Source organism: Micropterus dolomieu, linkage group LG22, assembly GCF_021292245.1.
Source record: "Micropterus dolomieu isolate WLL.071019.BEF.003 ecotype Adirondacks linkage group LG22, ASM2129224v1, whole genome shotgun sequence".
Classification (NCBI taxonomy): Eukaryota; Metazoa; Chordata; class Actinopteri; order Centrarchiformes; family Centrarchidae; genus Micropterus; species Micropterus dolomieu.
In genome coordinates, this window is record NC_060171.1 from 27,358,029 (window position 1) to 27,378,425 (window position 20,397).

Consider the following 20,397-nt stretch of genomic DNA (forward strand, 5'->3'; position numbering starts at 1 on the left):
CACAGTAAACCTTCTTGCCACAGCTCGCATTGATGTGCCGTCCTGGATGAGCTGCACTACCTGAGCCACTTGTGTGGGTTGTAGGCTCCGTCTCATGCTACCACTAGAGTGAAAGCACCGCCAGCATTCAAAAGTGACCAAAACATCAGCCAGGAAGCATAGGAACTGAGAAGTGGTCTGTGGTCACCACCTGCAGAACCACTCCTCTATTGGGGGTGTCTTGCTAATTGCCTATAATTTCCACCTGTTGTCTATTCCATTTGCACAACAGCATGTGAAATTGATTGTCAGTCAGTGTTGCTTCCTAAGTGGACAGTTTGATTTCACAGGAGTGTGATTGACTTGGAGTTACATTGTGTTGTTTAAGTGTTCCCTTGTATTTTTTTGAATCATGCAAAGCTGCCATACAGGAGTCACAGAACTACAATATAGGACTGGAAAGGCAGTATAGTAGGTCTCCTTCTGGTAATAATCCTGTTTCTTTGGTTCAGCAGCTGTCTGACACTCCAGCTGTTTTAAACTTTGAAGTTAAGCGACTGTGAGATTATGCTGGGGGAAATGTCTGTCACCTCTCGGTTTAAACCATTTCCCTAAGGACAAAACAGAAGACGAGCATTCTGGATTTGAACACATACATTTCTTTTAAACTTTTGTTCTGCAGTCGAATCACTGTTTACACTGCAGCTGGACTGTCCACATGTTAGAAAGACTTTCAGCCGGCATAAACAAGGTTTTGTATTTTCTAGCTGATTGTTCCTTTATCTTAAGTGTAATGTCAGAGGAAGACAGATTTAGAGGCTCGTCATTTTAACTTCCTGCACTTTTTTACCAAGGAGTGATGTTATTTAACAACAAGGTTACAGAGTGCTGCTATATAGAAAACTGATTTTGAATTTCAGTATTTGGCTGTCTGAATCCATCTTCTGCCAGTTACAGACAGACACTCATTTTTCCAACAAATCCTATACAAAAATAATATGAGACTACATAAAATACTATAGAAAACCATGGGAAAGCTGTGATACAGGACAATAGAAATATTAGTAGGCATGTATACATGCTAGGCCAAAAGGAACTAGGATTTAGCTTAGCTGTAAATATTATACAGTAGGCCTATGTGGCAATATTCTATTCAGTGATTATGCGTATGTATCGGTCCCATAAAAAACAAATACACCTGAAACATCCCTACAAAAGTGCTTCATTTACCAAGATCACAACAATAATTTTATGATCTTAACTAATAGAAAAGCATTTAGTGAAATAATAGTTTCTCCTTGTTTTACAATGAGCCATGTGAACTGCAATAAGCAACACCATGTGTCAGTCTGTCTGGAGATCGTGGCTCTTCCTCAGGCGGTTTTCCCTCCTGCTGCCTTTAAATTAGCGCCTGATTACCACCTCAACAACACATAAACAACAGGTGATTTGGCCACTGATTTGTGTAACGGCCTCAATTATGTCTTTATGACCTGAATGGGAAAGAAAATAGGAGCCCCGAGGCCTAGTCACGCCTCTGTGCAACGCCCACCACCACCACACAAACTTGGCTACCAGTGAACAAGGTCACGTCTTTATGTGTCAAACTAATTTACAAAACCTGACATTCCTTGGAGGGTACAGCCTATTGTGATTTACAATACTTCCCATGACGTCAATAGCAGCTAATGAAATTGTTTTCCATTTGTGTTATGGCTTTAATGTAACCACAGCAAGCAGAGCATTCAGATTGATTAAAATTAAATCTAATTTCTTTTCAGCCCTATGACAATACACAAAGTATTCCAAAGTGAATAAATGGCACTCAAGGGCTATAAAAAAAATCTATCGTTTGAAACATTCGGACAAGAAACAATCACTCATGTGGTCAGTAAACAAGCCAAAGAGGGGATAGTTTAATCCTAGCTGTTCAGCAATCTATCCTTGAGTGTTTGTGCAAGTGCCTTTCATGTTTAATGAAATCCTTGTCAGAAAGGGACAGAGAGGGAGACATGACGAGACTCTCGTCATAAGACAATGTGCATGTGTGTGAGAGAACGGCAGAAGCAAAACGTGCTTTGCATACACACACAAAGTGGCCGGTTAACCACATTCACCAATTTCAGTCTTTACCAAGTCCTTACCTAGCACCATGGTCATGTAGCGCTCCTCCACTCCAGCCTCCAGCAGCAGCGGGGGCACGTATGTGATTCCAGCTGCCACACAGATCTCCAGGCCACAGGTCAGGGAGTTCAGCAGGACGAGACGCCACTGAGACCTCCATCCGGGCATATTTACGGGGGCTGGCTCGCCTTTCCTCCCCTTTGGGATGGACACTACTGGGGGCAGAGGAGGGGGGAGGCACGCGGGCAGGGGCAAGGGGGGGAGTGTGGGGAGGAAGATGGTGCCCCAGTGGGACGAGAGGGTTGTCGGGGAAGGACAGCAGCAAAGACACGTGGATGTCTCAGATGATCTGAAGGATTCATCCTTTTCTCAGCATTCTGGATCTGAAGAGCACAGGAAGAGGAAAGGAGAACACTGAGAAAAGGAGTTTTAGCCAGCTTTTGAACAGCAAAATGAAAGAAACGCCTCTGTATGACACACAGCTTTCACACAGTCTCTGCAAGTCTAAAAGTATATAATTTGCTGCAATTTCAGACTGTTAGAAAATGTCAGTAAGGGCTAGGGCACGCCACGTTAGACAGATCATTCCCAGGTTGCTACCTTTGGATGTCAGTGGCCTCAGGTTGCATGGGGAATATCAGCGTGACAGCTTTCCCACAACAAAATCCAACAAACGTAGATTCCAACATATTTTGTCAATACATAGATATATATGGAAACAGCAAAGGATGTGATATTGATGTATTCTCTGAGCTCCTCACGTCAGCTTCAGGACAGCAGGAGCAACAAAAGGCGGACTGAGGAGATGAGTCAGCTGGAGCGACGTGGCAAACACACCAAACCACTTCCCAAGAGAATTCTCTCTCCCCTTGCTCGCCTTTTAAGTCTCAAAACAAGCATCAACCTTTCAAAAAGGAATCTAAGTTGAAGTTTCCCATCTCCCTCCTTATCCACCTCAGCCCCCCCACTCCACCTCCCCCCCCTTCCCTTCTCCATAATAACTCTAGTATTAGTGTGAGGATCTAAAATCCACCCTTTCCTTAGATGACTCTGTCATTATCTGTGTTATTAAGCTCTGATTGCAGTTTTAGTCACACACGCAAGTCCTCCTTCCAGAAATGCAGATTACTACCATTGTTCAGCCGAGCGTGCATGAGACGGTCTTTAGCACCTGAAAAGACATGTCACTAACAGACTTTGAGGCAGGAGTTAAAGTTACACGTGAGAGAGATGATATAACACAGCATGGTTTAAAAACAAAAAGCTTTGTCGTGCCAGATACAGAAAAGTTAAAGGTGGTGTGTTTAAGTCAGAGGTTAAGCTTTGTGCTTCAAGATGAATACAACACCACGGCAAACCCCAAGAACTGCCTCCTTGTTGTTATTTCTGCATACTATCCTACACTGACAGACAAGTCAACCACACCTCAAACGATAATTTTTCCCAGTGACAATAGCCGACATTCTCCATCACATGCCTTATTGTCAAAATACTATGTCTTCTCTGTTCACTCTCAAGCCAGTCCTGCATTTTGGAAGTGGTTATAGTCTTTAGTATTTGACTGAGACAAAAAAGAACAACCCCTTTTCTGACAAATTTAAAAGACATTAAAGGCAAGGAGAAACTGATTGCAACATGTCTTCAATATATCAGACTACCTCCAATCTGTGTGCATTCGTGTACAGATCTCTCTGCTTACTAGCGAGGAAAAAGTAAAAACCAATTTATCATTATCGTCATCATCCACCAATGAGGTGCGCGTTCCTTTAAAGCAGAGGGAAAGAGCAAGAACAGTCAGAACAGCCGCAAACACAGAAACAACAAGGTGCTATATTTGCATTTGGTGTGACATTTCTCTGCCAATGCCGCCCATCTGCTCCGTTTTAGCAAACAAAATGGATGTCATCGTCTGCAACAAGACTTGGGTAATCAAATGTGCTCAGCTCAGTAAATCATCCAATCAGAATTATACAGTATTCCAAGGGGTTAAAGAAAATCTCTTTTGTTGGGCATAATGTACTAAACAAGCTGATACAGAGACAAAATAGATGGCACACAGTTTACATGAGCGGCTTGGGGAGTTAAAACAAGTATTTTCGGTTGTCAACTGTGAAGTTTCATGTCCTTAAATGTCCTTGTTGCACACAAGTAGTACAAATCAGGCATCCTAGACTTACAATGCCCATCTAAAACCTCTTGTGCCTTTCACATCGTTGTAATCAAAAATGTTAGGGTGAATGTCATCAGTGATGCCATCAGAGTTCCTACAGCATTCATGCATTCTCAGTTCAGTTATTATGAGTCCTTTGATAGACAGGCTCTTTGAGAATCTGAAGGACAAAGCGACAGTGTTAGCGGGCTGGACCGAGCAGGAGCCTGGGTCACTGAGAGAGAGAGAGAGAGGGGACCATTTCACACCCGTCAGATCTCATTCCCACCCAGCCTGGGGACACTGAAAGGCACCCATCAGGGGACCAGCCTTTGCCCCTGAGGCCTGTCTGGCCACTACAACCCCCCACCAACATATTCTGTGTGGGTGTGTATATGTACATTGCCCCTCCCTCTCCTCTGCATTTCGTCCTTATCCTTCCTCAACCCCTGAGGTCAGCTTCGTCTCTGACCTGCATTCTGAGAGAACCCTTTTGACATATCTGCCCACGACTGGTTATGCCTTTATGGTTCTGCCTCTCAGTGTGAATGCTTTCTATTGCAGTCCCAGATGACTCTCTGTCAGACGTTCACACAGAAAACAGAAGGGTCCCCAGCGGCAAGAATAGAGAAATTTGATTTGTCCACCCAAGCAGCGGCGGCTTGTCTGGACGCCTGCCCAAATTCAAGTCAGATTCCAGGGTTTTGTAAATTGAATGGTTGCTTAAGTCTTGACCCGAGTGGCGGTGGCAAGTCAGAGTTAGGACAGGCGGGAGGGAGGGACTGAAAGACGGTGGCAGGGAGTAAGTAGTGTAGATGAGCATTTATCAGTCCAGTCTAGTGGTCGACCGATATGGGTTTTTCAATGGCCGATATTTAGAGAGCAGAGAGGCAGAAATAAAGAAAGAGAAATCATGTATAATTCCATTATTCCATGTACAATCTAATATACATGTTATCTTATTGGTGTTTTAGATGGATTGTTTGGCACATGCAATGTTTGTTGCATTGGAACAAAGTAGGACAGACCTCTCAAGTTGGCATTTTAGGGACAGAAGAGAGAAACACACAGTCATTCAACCACTCGCTTAATGACACCTCTGTATTCCAGTCATGCCCTTCATCATCTTTCCATAGCCTTGGAGACACAAACGCACGCACACACTGTTAGACAAACAGCTCTCATCGTCACCTTATGTGTTTAAACACCACAATCTGAGCCAGGCTGGCTGAGAGGAGGGGTGGTGTTGGAGGGTCTGGGGATGGGGGGCAGCTCTCCCACTGCTCCATTACCAAGCCCTATTCAGCCTCAGCCCCCCCTCAAAAAAAAAAGAAAATCAGTCCTAATGACTCTGAGCGGTATTCTTACAATACAAAACGGGCTTTGTATACATTGTGCTAGGGAGAGTAATGTGATATAGTGAGGTATCAAGTCCATTTCAAAGTCTTTCATTAACGCAGTGTTCATATAGAAGGTAGATAAAAACTCTGTGTGTGTGTGGAGTTGGGTGGGCAGGGGTGTGGGGTCTCCCAGCAGACAGCAGGGTTTGGAAGAGAAGAGGGGAAGGAATTGCTCCGAGATGACATCAGCGCCACAAGCACAGCCGAGGCCGTGGCTGCAGAAACCTCAGCAGCAGGGTCTGGTTTTGTGTTTGGCTCAGGCTGAATGGCTGCAGCACTGTGGCCTTCCTCCCTTTGAGTTCCTGCACGTTAATGGACCTGACCCAGCAGCACAGAGGGACAGCAGGACAAGCTTTTATGCTGACTGCTTCCGTGCCTTACTTCCTGCAAACCTTCCTGTGTGGCTCTCCGTCTCTGCTCTCTGAATTAACACAAGCAAGTTAAGATGGAACAACCCTCTAATGAACACTGCACTGCTTACATTGCTGCTATAATATTATTACCTCAGCATTTCCTAACAGTGTAGAGAGGAGCTGGGCATTACTGAATGAGGTCATGCTCAGAGGGCCCCAGACAGGTTCCTTTTAGACAATCCTCAACACGTCCTCAGAGATAAAGGCCAGGGTTTTTATCTGATGTCAACAGAGGAACAACACAACCCTTAAGACACAGACCTGTGCACTGACTCAAACTGTGTAGTACATCTTCTACTGAGATTCATTTACATATCTCCACTATTATTACCCTTTTCAGTCCCTCTCCCCACCTAAAATTTGCCTTTATAATTCACGATTCAAATGCATTCAAATCTTACACGATTAAATAACAGTTTAGACATCAACTGACATTTCAGACGATTTCACCTCTTACTAATCAGCCGATGGTTCACCTGCTTTCAGTTCTTCAGCTCTTAGCTCATCTACCCCCATGGTACACGATAATTCTGCTTTCAAGTTTTATGGTGTGTTCAGACAGCAGACAGAAGGCGACGAGAGTATTCGCCTCACGTCATTCACGCAGATTTGACCACTGGACTGTTTGCCCCCAAAGAGCCAATGTACCAACTGTACGGTAGCTAGCAACAGACGCACCGACCTTGTGCGTGGGAGTGTGCCTGTGGTATGCGTTTGTTCAGCTCAGCCTCTGACTAAACTCAACAGTTTACTCCAGAACTATTATTTTCCTCCAGTTTCTCTTTTTTCTTCTCATCTCTGTTTGTGAATTTTTGTATGAAGTTTAAAACTTATCACCCCAGGCAAATTTGCATCTAATTGTGTCACACTGACTTTGTTTATAACAATGCGGCCTCTAAAATTGGCTTTGCACTCAAACACACAATTACACCTTTTGAGACAGTTTAACCTCTTTGCAGTTTTTTGCACATGCAGTTTCCATCAGGAACACTTTTGGACATTTTACCCTTCTTCCCTTTCTTTCAGTCCCTCCATCTCCGCCAGGTGTTCTACATCGTTCCATGTCATTCAGATGAGGACACCATCTAACCTCTGGCACCATTCTTCCCAAACACACAGTTTCCTTCTGTTACTGACAACTGGATAACAACATTGAACTTGTTTAACCTGCTTCAATAAAACGTGTTGTGTTTGATTTGTGTTCGGCCTCTGCCCACTTGAAAGACAGTCCTGACCATGCTGACCCTAACCCCCAGCCTGTAATCTTAAGCACACATCCGCCACTCTGACCCCTGACCCCGTCTTTCACCGCAAAGCATGTGACCAACCTAACATTTCAAAGCTGTCTGCTGCTAATATCCTCCTCCTGTACTGTGTGTGCTGCCTATTTAAAATGAAAAGTCAACCTGTTGGCAGTTATTTTAAAGTAGTGCTTCTGAGAGAAGATATGATGGAAGGACATACTTAAAAGACATACTTATAATGGAGCAGGAAAGGCGACCTTGTCTTATTTCTGGAGGGTCTAATGACACTCTTTGCAGTGCCAAAATGTGAAGTGCTCTTTCCATCTCTGCACCTAATTAGGACGATGACTCAGAATAAGTCCCCCAAGTTTAAAAGACCAAAAAGATGACAAGAAACTAATAGTTCATGGCTCCTGAGAGAGCAATGCTATCAGTGTCTTCAAGAATTATTTTTGTAAGAGCGTGTAATTTGTGGTTCTAGGGTAAAAAAAAAAAAAACTCTGATCAAAGCATCATTCAAGTTCAGTAATTCGTTCAGAACACAGGTATACCCCAAAACAGCATCTCTACACCAATGGACTTAAAGTGAGTGATGAAAAGTATCATTGCTTATCTCCGAGAGACTACGGAGGATCCACAAAGAAAGACTAATACACACACACACACACACACACACACACACACACACTTATCAGGTGAACATGAGAGGAATGCCAGCTAGGTTGAGTTGCACTGTTGTGGGATCAGGGGGTGCGGGTGTGTGTGTGTGTCCGAGGGAGGGCCACGGCCAGCTCCGGCTCAGGGAGGTGACTGTTATCATACAGGCCCATGCAAATAGCACAACAATGGAGTGCAGCGGAGTTTAGCCGCGTAGCCTCTTGTGAGTCAAATGTGGCTGATAACGTATCTCCCCATGGGCTGTGACTTTCTAGTCACTGAAAAACTATAGTGCCAAAGTGAAAGGACTAATAAGAGGGAATGCAAACGCTAACGAGTGCTCATTCAACCACGATCAGGTGTGTTTACATTTAGTTAAAAGAGCAGTTTTTAAATTGGGTTTAATCACAACAACCAGTTAATTGATGTATTTGTAATTGATGGTATTTTCTGATCAACACGATGTTGTAACATACATAAGAGGTGGGGGGTACATTTTATGATCAATTTGTCAGTAACACAGCTGTGTTTCATGTGATTTAATTGTCACTCTGCCAATTTGTGTTCCTTTTTATAATCAAACCAACTCATGACACATCAGAAAGCAATGCTCAGTTGCTCTCAGCAGATGTTTATGAATCGCTCAACCTAATTTAAAACATAAAATTTAAATTAAAGTCAACTTATTAATGAGCCATGTTATCACACTTCATGTTGTGTTTTAAATTAGACAGTTTGAGCTTGTTTTTCAATTAATTTTAATCATTTTAATAAAAACAAACATTCTTGTAAAAATGATAAAACGGTTAAGACCTTTCCCTACCATTGGCATTCACAATACAGCAGAGGTGCAGTTTCGTTTCATACGCTACAATGAGCTTATCAAATTCAGAGGCAATTCACCATGCCTGGCTGAGTAACAGCATCTAAAAATCCCAAATGCATGACTACAAGCATGTGTCTTTGCCATCACAAAGAAATGCATTTAATTCTGTTGATTCTCTCCTGCACATTAACTATTTGCCCATCTGGCTTTTCACACATCGGAGGTAAGACAGTGTAAGAGAAAGTGTGATAACAGCAAAATAACATGGTGAGCCACAAAAGGAGTAGAGTTATTTGGCAAAATTTGCACTCACCTGTCAAAGAAGTGAAGCTCAAAAGGTCCTACACACTCACATTGCTGGAAATTGAGCATCTAATCTATTTTAAAGTCTGCTCACACTCTTTATCCAATCAACCCACTCCACTCACTTGCACAGCATATCTGCACTGACTCTTTTGACCACCTGCTTCAACTCGATGCTGAGTATAAGAGTCTGCATCTTTTTTTATCCTGCTTCTTTTTGTGTCCCCTGTTCCCTCCTCTCTTATATAGCCCACCTCCCTTGCACCCCCACCCTCCCCCATTATTATCCCTCCCTCCCTCTCTTCTGTGCCTCAGCCTGTAAGGTGGGAATTGGGAAAATCCCAAAGCACTTGAGGAATCCTGTCACTGTCTGTCTGCATCGGTTTCAAAGAATGACCCTCAAGATACTGTCTAAAAGATAAAATTCAGACCAACAGTAAAACCTTGACCTTAAATATATAGTAGACACACACACACACACACACACACACTCACTCACCTGTGTCGTATAATAGGAGCACAACAGGCAGTTAAGGAGACAAAGAATGAATTGATATCATCTAACCACACTGAGGCCACTCCCCCATCCCTTCTCCCTCACTATCTCTAACCACTCCCTCAAAGTTCTGTATTATACCCCCCTGACCCAGTATCATGTTCAGCTGCCTATCAGGACAGGGGCAGCCCTCCCACCTTCTCTCATTACCTCCCTTCTTGCGGGCCAGTCTTAGTTAAGCTCATACTTCTGCATGACCGCTTGTCCATGGACTGCTTTAACCCTTTTGCTGGTTCACCAGCTCCGCCAGCAATAAGCCTGTTTGAGTAGACAAGTACATGCACACACGCGCAGACATACATCTACAATTGTCCACGCACACCCACACCCACACAGACTGAATCCACCCCCGGCTGGCTGCCATGTCTGTACCCCATGCCTGGAGGCCAAGACCAACCCTCTATAGAAAAGCTTTTAATTAGATAACAGTGAGAGGAAGAAAAAAGTGGAGCGCAGGGAGATCTAAAATGGGGAGGGTGGTTAGTGGCGGGGTGTTGAGTAATGTCATTAGACTACGGCTGGCTACGGAATCTCCACTTCTGGAGCAGAGAGCCAGATCAATATAAAGACAGAGTGCAGGGAATGGTTGCTGGCAGCACTTCCTCTCTGCAACAGGAGGGGCTCGCCTGGAATTAAGAGAATTCTGAAAATCCTGTTTTGGAGAAAGGCCGGGCCTCAATGTCCTGACTTAGCAAATATGTCTCACCCATCGTGAATGTTTTGTTAAAGCTAAATTTGGAACGTAACAAAACATACACAAAACTACCAACGCCCTTCCCTAGATAATAAGGTGCATTATCTCATTGGTGTACAATTACCCAACCCAAGTACAAATATGCATGTCTTGAACACACACCCTCCTAGTAGCCTAATGATTAACTAGGAACGGAAAATGCCAAACTAAAAGGTTTTCATTGTGTCAGTTCAGGAGAACTATATGGAAGTAAGAATAATGAGGTATCCTGTGAAAAACAGACGCTCCAGCCAAAACCCCCAAGTTCACAAATACCAGACACTTTCCCCAGCCAGCTGAAAGCTCTTTCAACAAATGGCTCTGTTACTAAATAAAATGATACTGCACCACAATTTTGCACGTTTTCAGTCTTTATGATGTCCTGCAATGATGTTTCTGTTGTTTACATGGGGTGTGTGTGTGTGTGTGTGTGTGTGTGTGTGTGTGTGTGTGTGTGTGTGTGTGTGTGTGTGTGTGTGTGTGTGTGTGTGTGTGTACGTACACTTGTCTAAAGATGCACGAGCACAGGTTTTAATTCCATGGTAGCCTTTTCCACAAACCCGGCTTCTCCACTGCCAGCCAAACCAAGCATGCCCATAATAAGCTACGACACACTGCTCTCTGCTTTGATAAACCAAAGAAACCAAAACAGTGTGTCAGAAATAGAACTCAAGGGCCACTTGCACTTGGCATAGCAGCAGGGACCCAATAAAGCCTAAATGTCACCCACATTATACATAGCACAAAGGATGGGATGGAAAGGATCAATCACTCATTGTGGGCTTCCGCAGCAAATTAACCTTTAAGCAAATACGTGATGCTGATGCTTAAACACAGAGCTTCTATACATACTTAAGAGCTTTTAACATGTAGCCCCATCAGGATTAGTACTGCTCCGATGACCATCTAAGAGCATCAGACAGTTAACATTCTCCAGGAGTTATCTATACCAGGACATAACATAGATGGTCCACGACTCTTCTATATAGTCCCCTAAGGCTTAAGAATCCCATCAGTGTTTTACTTTCACAGGGTCATCTGTTGCACACTGCCACAGAACTGTCACAGCTGCCACAGTATCATAAATAATGAAAATTCAATTATGAATCGATCCATAAAGCTGCACCAAGAGGTGCGCATGTTGTTACATCCCCTTTACCATCAATCTTACTTTGCCGAAGACTGCTTTGCACACGTTTGTTCCTGCTCTTGAGAAGAAAAGATGAACTCAAAGCAAGTTTGTAGGGTTTTTCCCTACGTACCAAATTTCAGGACTAACGCACTCCTTAATAAAAATCTGACATGTGTAAGCCAGAAATGCAGGGATTTCCCCAAGAATTTAGTTTCCACTGTTCACACCATTCTAATATCATCACACACTCTGTAAATATTGGATTTTTAAAAATATCTTAGATGCACCCAGAGGTGCCAAAAACACAATTCCACCTCTGATGTATAATTTGTCAAACTATGTTACAATCGACAATGAATAAATGTAAGTTTCTTCTTCTACTTTTATCATAACAAGTCTGCTACAGGTGATTTATACTCGGGATTGAGATGAAGAACCACCAGACTTGAACCAAATAAAACCATCAGGCAAATAAATAAATTATACAAAAAAGCTAAATATTTCTCTTTTCCCCAGTGAGTTTTAAATGATATTTGGACATATTCTGCATGAAGAATCACAGAGGTAATCATTTTGCATTACTTCCATCTAGATCCATTAACTAGACTAAAAGCTGGACATGCAACATCAGAAACGACAACTGAAAGAGCACTGCTTTCAAGTGTGCCCCCACCAAAAAAAAAAAAAAAAGACAAAAGCAAGCATTACTTGCTCACTGGTAGGATCTCTTCCTGAAAGGAAACTCGCTATAGGACATGTGTTAAGCTGCTGAGAAAAGAGGTGTCCTTATAGGACCATGCATGGGAACAAACAGAAAACCATTCATGGAGTTCAGGTCCATTGAGGAACACAACCCATTACTTCTGTGTTGATTGTCTCTGTCTCCAGGAGGAACTCACATTCTATAAATTGGATGAGGACAGTTCTTACAGCTGTAAGATACAATAGTGTGTGTGTGTGTGTGTGTGTGTGCGCATATAATTTGTATCGCTCAGTTTCACCGTTACACTTCCTCAGTATATATATAGCAATTTGTAATGTTGCGTTGTACCAACAGCTGCAGGACACTGCGTTATTTATCAAAACAGACTAGACTGCGTCTTTGCAGCAAGGGCTTAATTTGCCTAATTAAATGGCATTCTTTGCAATGTGAGCATTGCACACACACAGCAATTTTGATGTGGTAACAATACATTGTTTAGCCATCAGTAGCTATATTTAAGAACAATAAGGCCACGTAACCAGGTCTAATTTACACCGCGTTCTTGGCTGCAAGGAAGAAGACCTTGTCCATCATTCCCTACAGACGCATTACCCAGTTCCACACTTCTTCCATCTCACTGGAGCACCTTTATTTTGTTTTTTATTTGGTTGAAATGGTGTGTGCGAGGGTTTAATGAGAACAGAACCAAGGACACGGCGTACAGTGAATACATACAATACACCAAAACAAGCATCCAGTTTGCTTTTCTTGCACATCAAGTGCAAACAGTCCGATGCAGCACTGGGGGACCCATGCGGACCTGGGGATGTGGCAAGCCTATACAACAGTGATTTCTGAAAATAAAGACAAGTGAGCAAACTTAAAAATACTTGGGGGAAAAAGAATAAAAAAAAAATAGTAGTGGGTGACTTGCAGGAAGTTAAGGCCTGACAGATATTACGTATGGAGGAAATAGTGCCAGGGAGGCCCTTCCAGTTTTTCAAGAAACTAGAACACCAAGGTCATGAACCTTCCAGCTGCATGGATACAGTTAATACAGCAGTACACAGAGGATTGACAGACATAAGGACAGGTCCATCTCCCTTTTCCAGCTGTTGTCAGAGCAGGAGTGGCCCAGAGGCACAATGATTAACGCCTCAGTCAAATGCTACACAAACCAGATGGTAAAGATAGAAGAGGAAGAGAAGGGCAAAATCCTCTCTCTCCCCCTCTCTAACTAGTAGTATACAAAGATACCCCACCCTACCCCACACCGTACTCATGACAACCTCACACAACATTTAAATCATTTTTCAGAAACATCTTGCTCATAGTCATGGGGCGCCTGTAAATCATATTTAATGTAGCCTTTCTTTCAGAAACATAAAAACACCAGCATAACACAATTATACAATAGGAAGCATTTTACAACATTACTATCTTTGTGTGCCCAACCCATAAATGCAGAGTAAAAGGCGGAAGGATACTCAAGGCCGTCTGGGGAAAAAAAAAGAAATGTCAATCATCAGCTCTAAGAGACAAAAAGCCTGCCACCAAAAGAACAATGTAATGATAACAAATCGGTCCTTCCTTGATTTTATTTATGTCCTCTGATCCTTGGACGGGAATCTATCAAACCACCCAAAAGTTGCCAAACAGGACACTGTTTACTGTCAACTAAAATTCCATTAGATGGAAGTAGAAGCCACCGCCTTTCCACACGTGAGAGCTGTAGGCACCCATCGTGGCTGATCCCCTTAGCCTCCTGTGCGCAACATTACTGACAAAAACCTCAACTGGCAGGAGCAGGCATTAAAGCACACACACACACACACACATATTGACTCAAAATCATATGCTTGATCCTTTCACAAGGCATAGAGCATCTCACATATCAAAGGACTCCCTCAAACACTCAGTCGCATCCCTTTCAGCTTGCTACATGAAAGAGAACACTGTGGTGTCTCATAATATGCTGTTTTCCCCATTCACAGAGCCAAGCTTCAAAGAGGGCTAAATCAAGTTGGAAACCTTTCACTGTCCCCTTGGCTTGGTGGTTGCCGGTCTTCAGTAAGAAATTATCAGGAGGTGGCAGGGTCGTTCATAATTTGGCACAGTAAATGCCATACCAGATTTGCTCTTTCTAGGTCTGCCACTTTGCACACTCCCTGAGGGCGTCTCTGATTTGCAGAGAGTGTTAATATGCATTTCAAACATCTGGCCAAGTCCTTATTACCACGGGAAAATGTCTAAGGACACGCCTGCGTTATCCCTGCTCCAGGGCCGGTACTTGTCTCATCTGGACTTCAACTATGGTTTAGCAGCCACGTGAAACTCTTAAAGTAGTGCTTCCCATTTGTGGGGAATTACATTTGCCGTCTGTGCCCCGCCTTTTCGTGAGAGATGGACCTGAGGCTGTTTTGCCTTCAATGCCAGGCAGTCCCCTCTACACTTGAACAATGTGGGCGGAACTAAGTAAAGTCAGTCAATTGAATAAGGCTAGCAGAGGGGGTGTGAGAGTGAAACAACCTAAATAGACTCACACTCTTGGGTCTGTTGTTTTATCTCACCAAAAAGGAAGTGAGTGCTGACATATTAGCAATGACAAACTTGGTTTGTCAAAAGCACTGATATGGGAGGATCAAGGCTTCCATTCAACAACATTTCCAGGAACCAGAGAAAAGGTCCCGATGAAGATAACATGTATTCATTCTAAATACATGGATCTTAGGTCAGTACCACACCTTGACTAAAGGAATTATAGATACACTTAAAGATTTAGCAACACACCCCTACACTGACAAAAAAAAAGGTTTTAATTGATGCAGCAGAACAAGATCCTTCTTCCTTGTCAAAACCTGCCACCTACATTACCCACAACGCAACTTGACCACTGATAGTTCGGTCAGCGAGTCAGGCCTCGAGCCGCTCGCCTCAAGCAGAGATAAGGAGCTGGCTACAGAGGTCTGATAAGCTCACTTCTTTCCAACTCCACACTCAAATTTTTCCATTTTAAACATCTTGTCATCATTTGAGGTAATTCACACACTCTTGTGATGTATTCAGACCAAGCGTGAGGTGAATTTGAGAGGTGACGCAATTGCATGTAAAATCAATGCAAAGACTTAAGTGAAAAATGTATCAGTGTACGGAGATGAGAGGAATTAGGAGATAGACTGGAGCAAAAGTAACAGCAAGAGCTGGAGTCCCTGGGGCTTGTACAACGACGCAGGATTTGAGGTTAGCAATGTATCTTCAGGTTTAACCCTGGCTTTTCAGTTCTACAAAGATGGTTCACTTCTTACTGTACGTACATCGCCATGGGAATTTATGCTACGCAGCTAACCTGCTCGGAGGCAGGTTCTGTTCGAGATAAATGATCAACACTATAAAAGCATCGCCTACTGACCAATCAGTTCTCTTGGACAATGACATCACCATCCACAGAAGATCCCGCAGACTGTTTTATAGGCTACTTTTATGTATGCTGTGGGTGATGTCATCCTACAACAGAGATTGATAAAATAGTCATATACGTCTTAAGAATATATCTGTAGTCAGGTCTGCTCGTGATATTATAAACCTGTTAACTTACGCATTCACACAGTTTGTGATTTTCTGTCTTCTCTGCATGTGGCAGCAGCAGTTATGTGGTTAAGTTCTTTGTATTTGTCTAATTATAATTATATATTAAATATAGTTTGCTCTTCATTTGTAATATGTCTGCTGCCAGTAAGCTTGTCATTGTTTGCGATTGGTTATCTACTGTAAACATTGCCACTTTATGTGAACACGCTCATGGTGGGATTGGGAAAACCTGAGTTTAATTTACTGAGTTGATAAACCAGCGTCATGTGACTGCTAGCTTGTGCGCCATTGTTAGGGTTAGTGAACGCCACGTAATGAAAAGAGATCCTCGGTATGTTTAACTTGTTTCGCAGTACAGGCCCTTGGTGTGAGATCTGTCAGAGGCTATTTGTTGTGAAAAACATGAGACTACATAAAACTAAACATTTGGTTTGCTTTCTGTCTGAAAACACAATCATATTTTCAAAACCAAAATTGCACAGTTTTGGATACTGATTCTGAAAGTTGCAGTGATCCGTATGGTGTCTTTCCATCATTTATTCTTGTGTTTCACAATGACAAGAGAAAGAAACAGCAGCAGACAGTCATACCAAATGAAAGCCACTTTTAGGTTCCCACAATTTACTAAATGGTTCTGTTTTTAGAAAGTGCTGCGCAGTTGGCATATTTCACCCATTGTGTTACAGTGCATTAAAGATTGAATGGGAAACACTCAAGGCAGCAAATTAGGATTAGAGAAAAAAGCAGTTGGCCAAGCAAACCACTAGAGAACTGAACCAGTGCCAACCCACCCACACACACTTCAGCACAGAGATTTCATGCCATAGTGAAGAAAAGACATCTTTAATAAGACCAGATATTAAAAAGAACACAGACCTAGACACCTGAATTGAATATGCCTTCACCCTCTCGCACCAATTAAATTTTGCCGCGATCCCAGCAGTGTTCCCATGAGGACTCTGATACGGACAGAAGCTCAGCCATGCACATCATACTGCCAGATGACTTGAATGTGTGAGTTTAACTTATGATGCCACAAGGAGAGAGGGCTGTTAAGTATGCTGTTCAATATTTAATAAAAAATAATAATAAAAACACAACACATGATAGATATTTCACAGATGCTGAATGAACTCAAAGTGGAACAAATTACTTAACTTATGTTTCAGTCATATCTCTCTTGAATCAAATTCTTCCTCTTCATAATGTAAAAAGTGGCTGTAAAATTCCCAGCAACAACTGTGAGAAGGTAGCAGTGATATCAGAGAGAGACTGAATAATCTGTTCTACATTGTTCCACAAACATTGCATTGGCTAAAGAGTACCATATTGCACATGCAACAAACCAATGGATTTTATTGTCATCTTTGACTCTGAGATGGATAAATGGGCCGATTAATCAGGCCAATGTCTGTCATTTTGAGATAACAGCAGGTCTATTCTAAAACCATTTCTGGCTAGTGTTAAATATATATCGTTATACTGTAGAGAATAACGCAGTTGGATGACGTCACCTCTGACAAACCATACCCCGCTCTCCCTTAAACACCAGTCCTGAAATCTACAGCATAACCCAATGTATTTCATTAATTAATAAAACTTCATTGTAAAACTATCTTACACATTATAAGATAACCATGTACTCTGCGTTGTAATATTCATAGAATAATGGAATTATCCACAACTTTTCTTTGTTTTGATATCAGCATTATATATAGGCCATCAGCTGCCCTGCTCTCTAAATATCATTATCGGCATTTGAAAAACCCAAATCGGTCGAGCACTAGTCAGAAACAATAAAAAAAAGCTGAACGATAATGTCACAGAGGTGACATTCCTCAGTGATAGGGTAGCTGTCCCCTTTTCTTTTAGCTTTGGCCCATTAGGGGCAGTTTTCTCTCTGGCCCAGCTGGCTGTGGAGCACTATTACAGGGAAACAGTTTGGACTTTGACCCTGCAGCCTGCAGAGAGCTGGGAAAGACGTTTTCGCTCCTCTGCTTGCTGTCAACGAGAGATCCAGGAGCCAGCCAGGTTGCTTAATATTCAGCTCTTTCCCGCACTGTTACTGAGTCATGGTGGTCTAATAATGTGCATTCAAGCACCTGCAAGATTTTCCCAGTCTCGTAGCAGGTGTTGTGTTGCTTTTGATTGGTGGTCGTTATCCTCCAGGGAAAACATATAGAACAAAAAAGAATCTAACACTTTTCCCCCATAAACTCTCTTTTACCATTACCATTTCTCTCCCCTCTCCTGTTAAAACAAATGAGCTCACTGTTTTTACAATGATTAGCCCTTGAGGAACACATTCAGTTCAGCAGTACATGTACAAGGCCCAAGTGGTTTGAATATTTACCTAAAGATAACAACAAAATACACCACGCAGATCGGAGGAATGAGCTCCTGCTAAATCGGACGTCACGCGGAGACAAAAGGAATTAGAGGCAGCCAGCATGGATTCTGTCAATATCAAGCAGACGGCTCAAATTACATGAACCCCCAAGGCAATTGGCCCAACCTAAATGCAGACAAGGTTTCATCTAATTTCCTGCAGACAGAAAATCAAAAAAGTACATATTACTTTGTGGCAGCGCAGCAACTAGAATAAATCTCCTGTGACATACACAACAAAAACTATAGCAAAACACAGTTTAGGCCATGAAAGCACCACAACATATCTGCCACCAAGCTAACTAAACATAGGACATGAAAGTTGAAATCTGAAAGCAATGTAAAGAAACAGAATTGTCATGAGAGCCACAAAACAGCACTTTCTCACTGAAGTGAGGGTCTCCTGCACTCCTCAGTCAGACGTGAGAGACAACCATTGTACAGGTCACATACCTGTGACTGTTCATGGATAGACATGATACCAGAGCGACAGTAGCCCACAATGCTTTGAAGAGGACACAGAGCTTAAAAGAGAAAGAACGCGCCCCCCCCAAAAAACGCTTCCAGTAAGAGCTCTTCAGGCCATCCCCATTAGGAAGAGGTAGCTGAAAATCACACCGACCACATAATCCACCACCTGTCTTCAAAAAACATATGCGGGAAGCCAAGTTTAATTCATTGAGAACGCAGGTACACATGGAAAGCACAGAGAGCACTCTGAGCGGGAGATAAACAGCCTACGACTGATTAAAACTGCAAAGCCGGCAGTCTGCCTAAGTAGCTTGGTGTCCTCGACGGTGGGTGATTATCCTGCGCTTGGCTTGGGGGTATATTAGACTGTCAGAAAGCAGTTTGAGAACAGCCAGCTGGTCTAGCCACAGCATCCTTGGAGAAGCAGCATTTCTATCACTGTGTAGCAGATGAGCTCTGCAAAGAGCAGAGCAAAACCCCTCCTGGGGCAACACATAGAGAGTACTAAAAGTGCTAAGAATGTGGCTGCCTAGCTTTGCTAGTCTGATCGTAACGACTGCTAGTCTCTGATCATCAGTAGTCATACTTTTGGATGGTGTTAACACAGTACAGCCCCCCAGGATTCTCACACGGAAGCTAGTTTTACACACGCCAGCAGGGGATACTATTAGATTTTGTATATTTTTAAAACAGTAAAAAGTTAATCTCAGGTTCATTATGAGCAAACTAAATACTGCCAAGAGAAGAGAGGAGCTGCAGGAGCCAACAGGGTTTAAGAGAAGAGTCTATTTTCCAGGGTAGAATGAATAACACACTTGAGGGGTCCATGGAGAGGGGGAAGAGGTCTTTGTGTCATGGCGGAGTCACGGACCTGGTGACAATAAAAGTCCCCCTGTCATTGGTTAGAACTGTTTAACCTTTTGATCCTCGTCCTTCTTAATGTGCTTTTTGAATATTTAAAGTTCTAGTAGACTACATGAAAAAAATAAATAAATAAATAAATAGCAAGGAAACTCTTAACTGCAGCTTACTAGAGGATGTGTTTACTTACTTAGTATAAAATATAGTTTACATTCCTGACATTGAATGGTCTAGATAAAAAAAATATTTAAAATCAGAAAGAGGCTTTAGAAAGAGACAAAAGTAAGCAAATGGATTCATGGTACAAATATGTAAACACTTGTCCACAACAGGGTGAAAAAAAAATTAACAAAAGCAATGCAGTGTAGCCTTTTTAATTTCATATTTTAACTGTAAGCATGTAAAATATCCCAATCTAATTATGGATTGTTTCCATTTTTTTCACAAAAATTAGGTATCAATAATAAACTCAAAGACTTATAGGCCACAATTTGTAGAGACTATTTCTGGCTGGGATTAATGCAAGATTTTAAAATGTGCCTGTTACTCTACTGTCATAAACAGTGGGTGATGAATACATTTTTCTGGAACCTGTTTCCAGTGATTAGCCTAGGCCTACATCAAAAAGGAGATCGGCCAACTTGTCATTAACTAATCAGTGTTACAAGGAAGTTAAAATTCCCGACAAGAAGACTAGGGACTACAAATTGTGTAAGAGCAGTCCTCAACTAGCTTACTTCTGAAGTGCTGTTGAGCAATACCTCTCTGTTCCAGTAAGAGTTCGGCTACACCTCCAAACTCGGAGCTCTTGTCGGCTATCAACGAAGAATGTATTATTCTTAAGCTTTCCGTCCAATAAAATAAGTCTTA

At 42.4% G+C, this 20,397-nt stretch overlaps 1 protein-coding gene across 2 annotated transcripts in view; it reads right to left on the reverse strand.

The window, feature by feature from the left end:
- Positions 1–20,397, reverse strand: part of slc45a3 (solute carrier family 45 member 3) — a 36,762-nt gene that overhangs the window by 15,484 nt on the left and 881 nt on the right. Inside the window, exons 1-2 of one of the 2 annotated variants that reach the window (XM_046036610.1) lie at positions 20,265–20,288; positions 2,124–2,486 (exon numbers count right to left, since the gene is read on the reverse strand). In XM_046036610.1, coding sequence (XP_045892566.1) covers positions 2,124–2,271 — 148 coding nt within the window. In that variant the 5' untranslated portion in view covers positions 2,272–2,486; positions 20,265–20,288. Of the gene's footprint in view, positions 1–2,123; positions 2,487–20,264; positions 20,289–20,397 lie in introns of those variants that run through there. The other variant, XM_046036611.1, reaches the window with a different exon arrangement.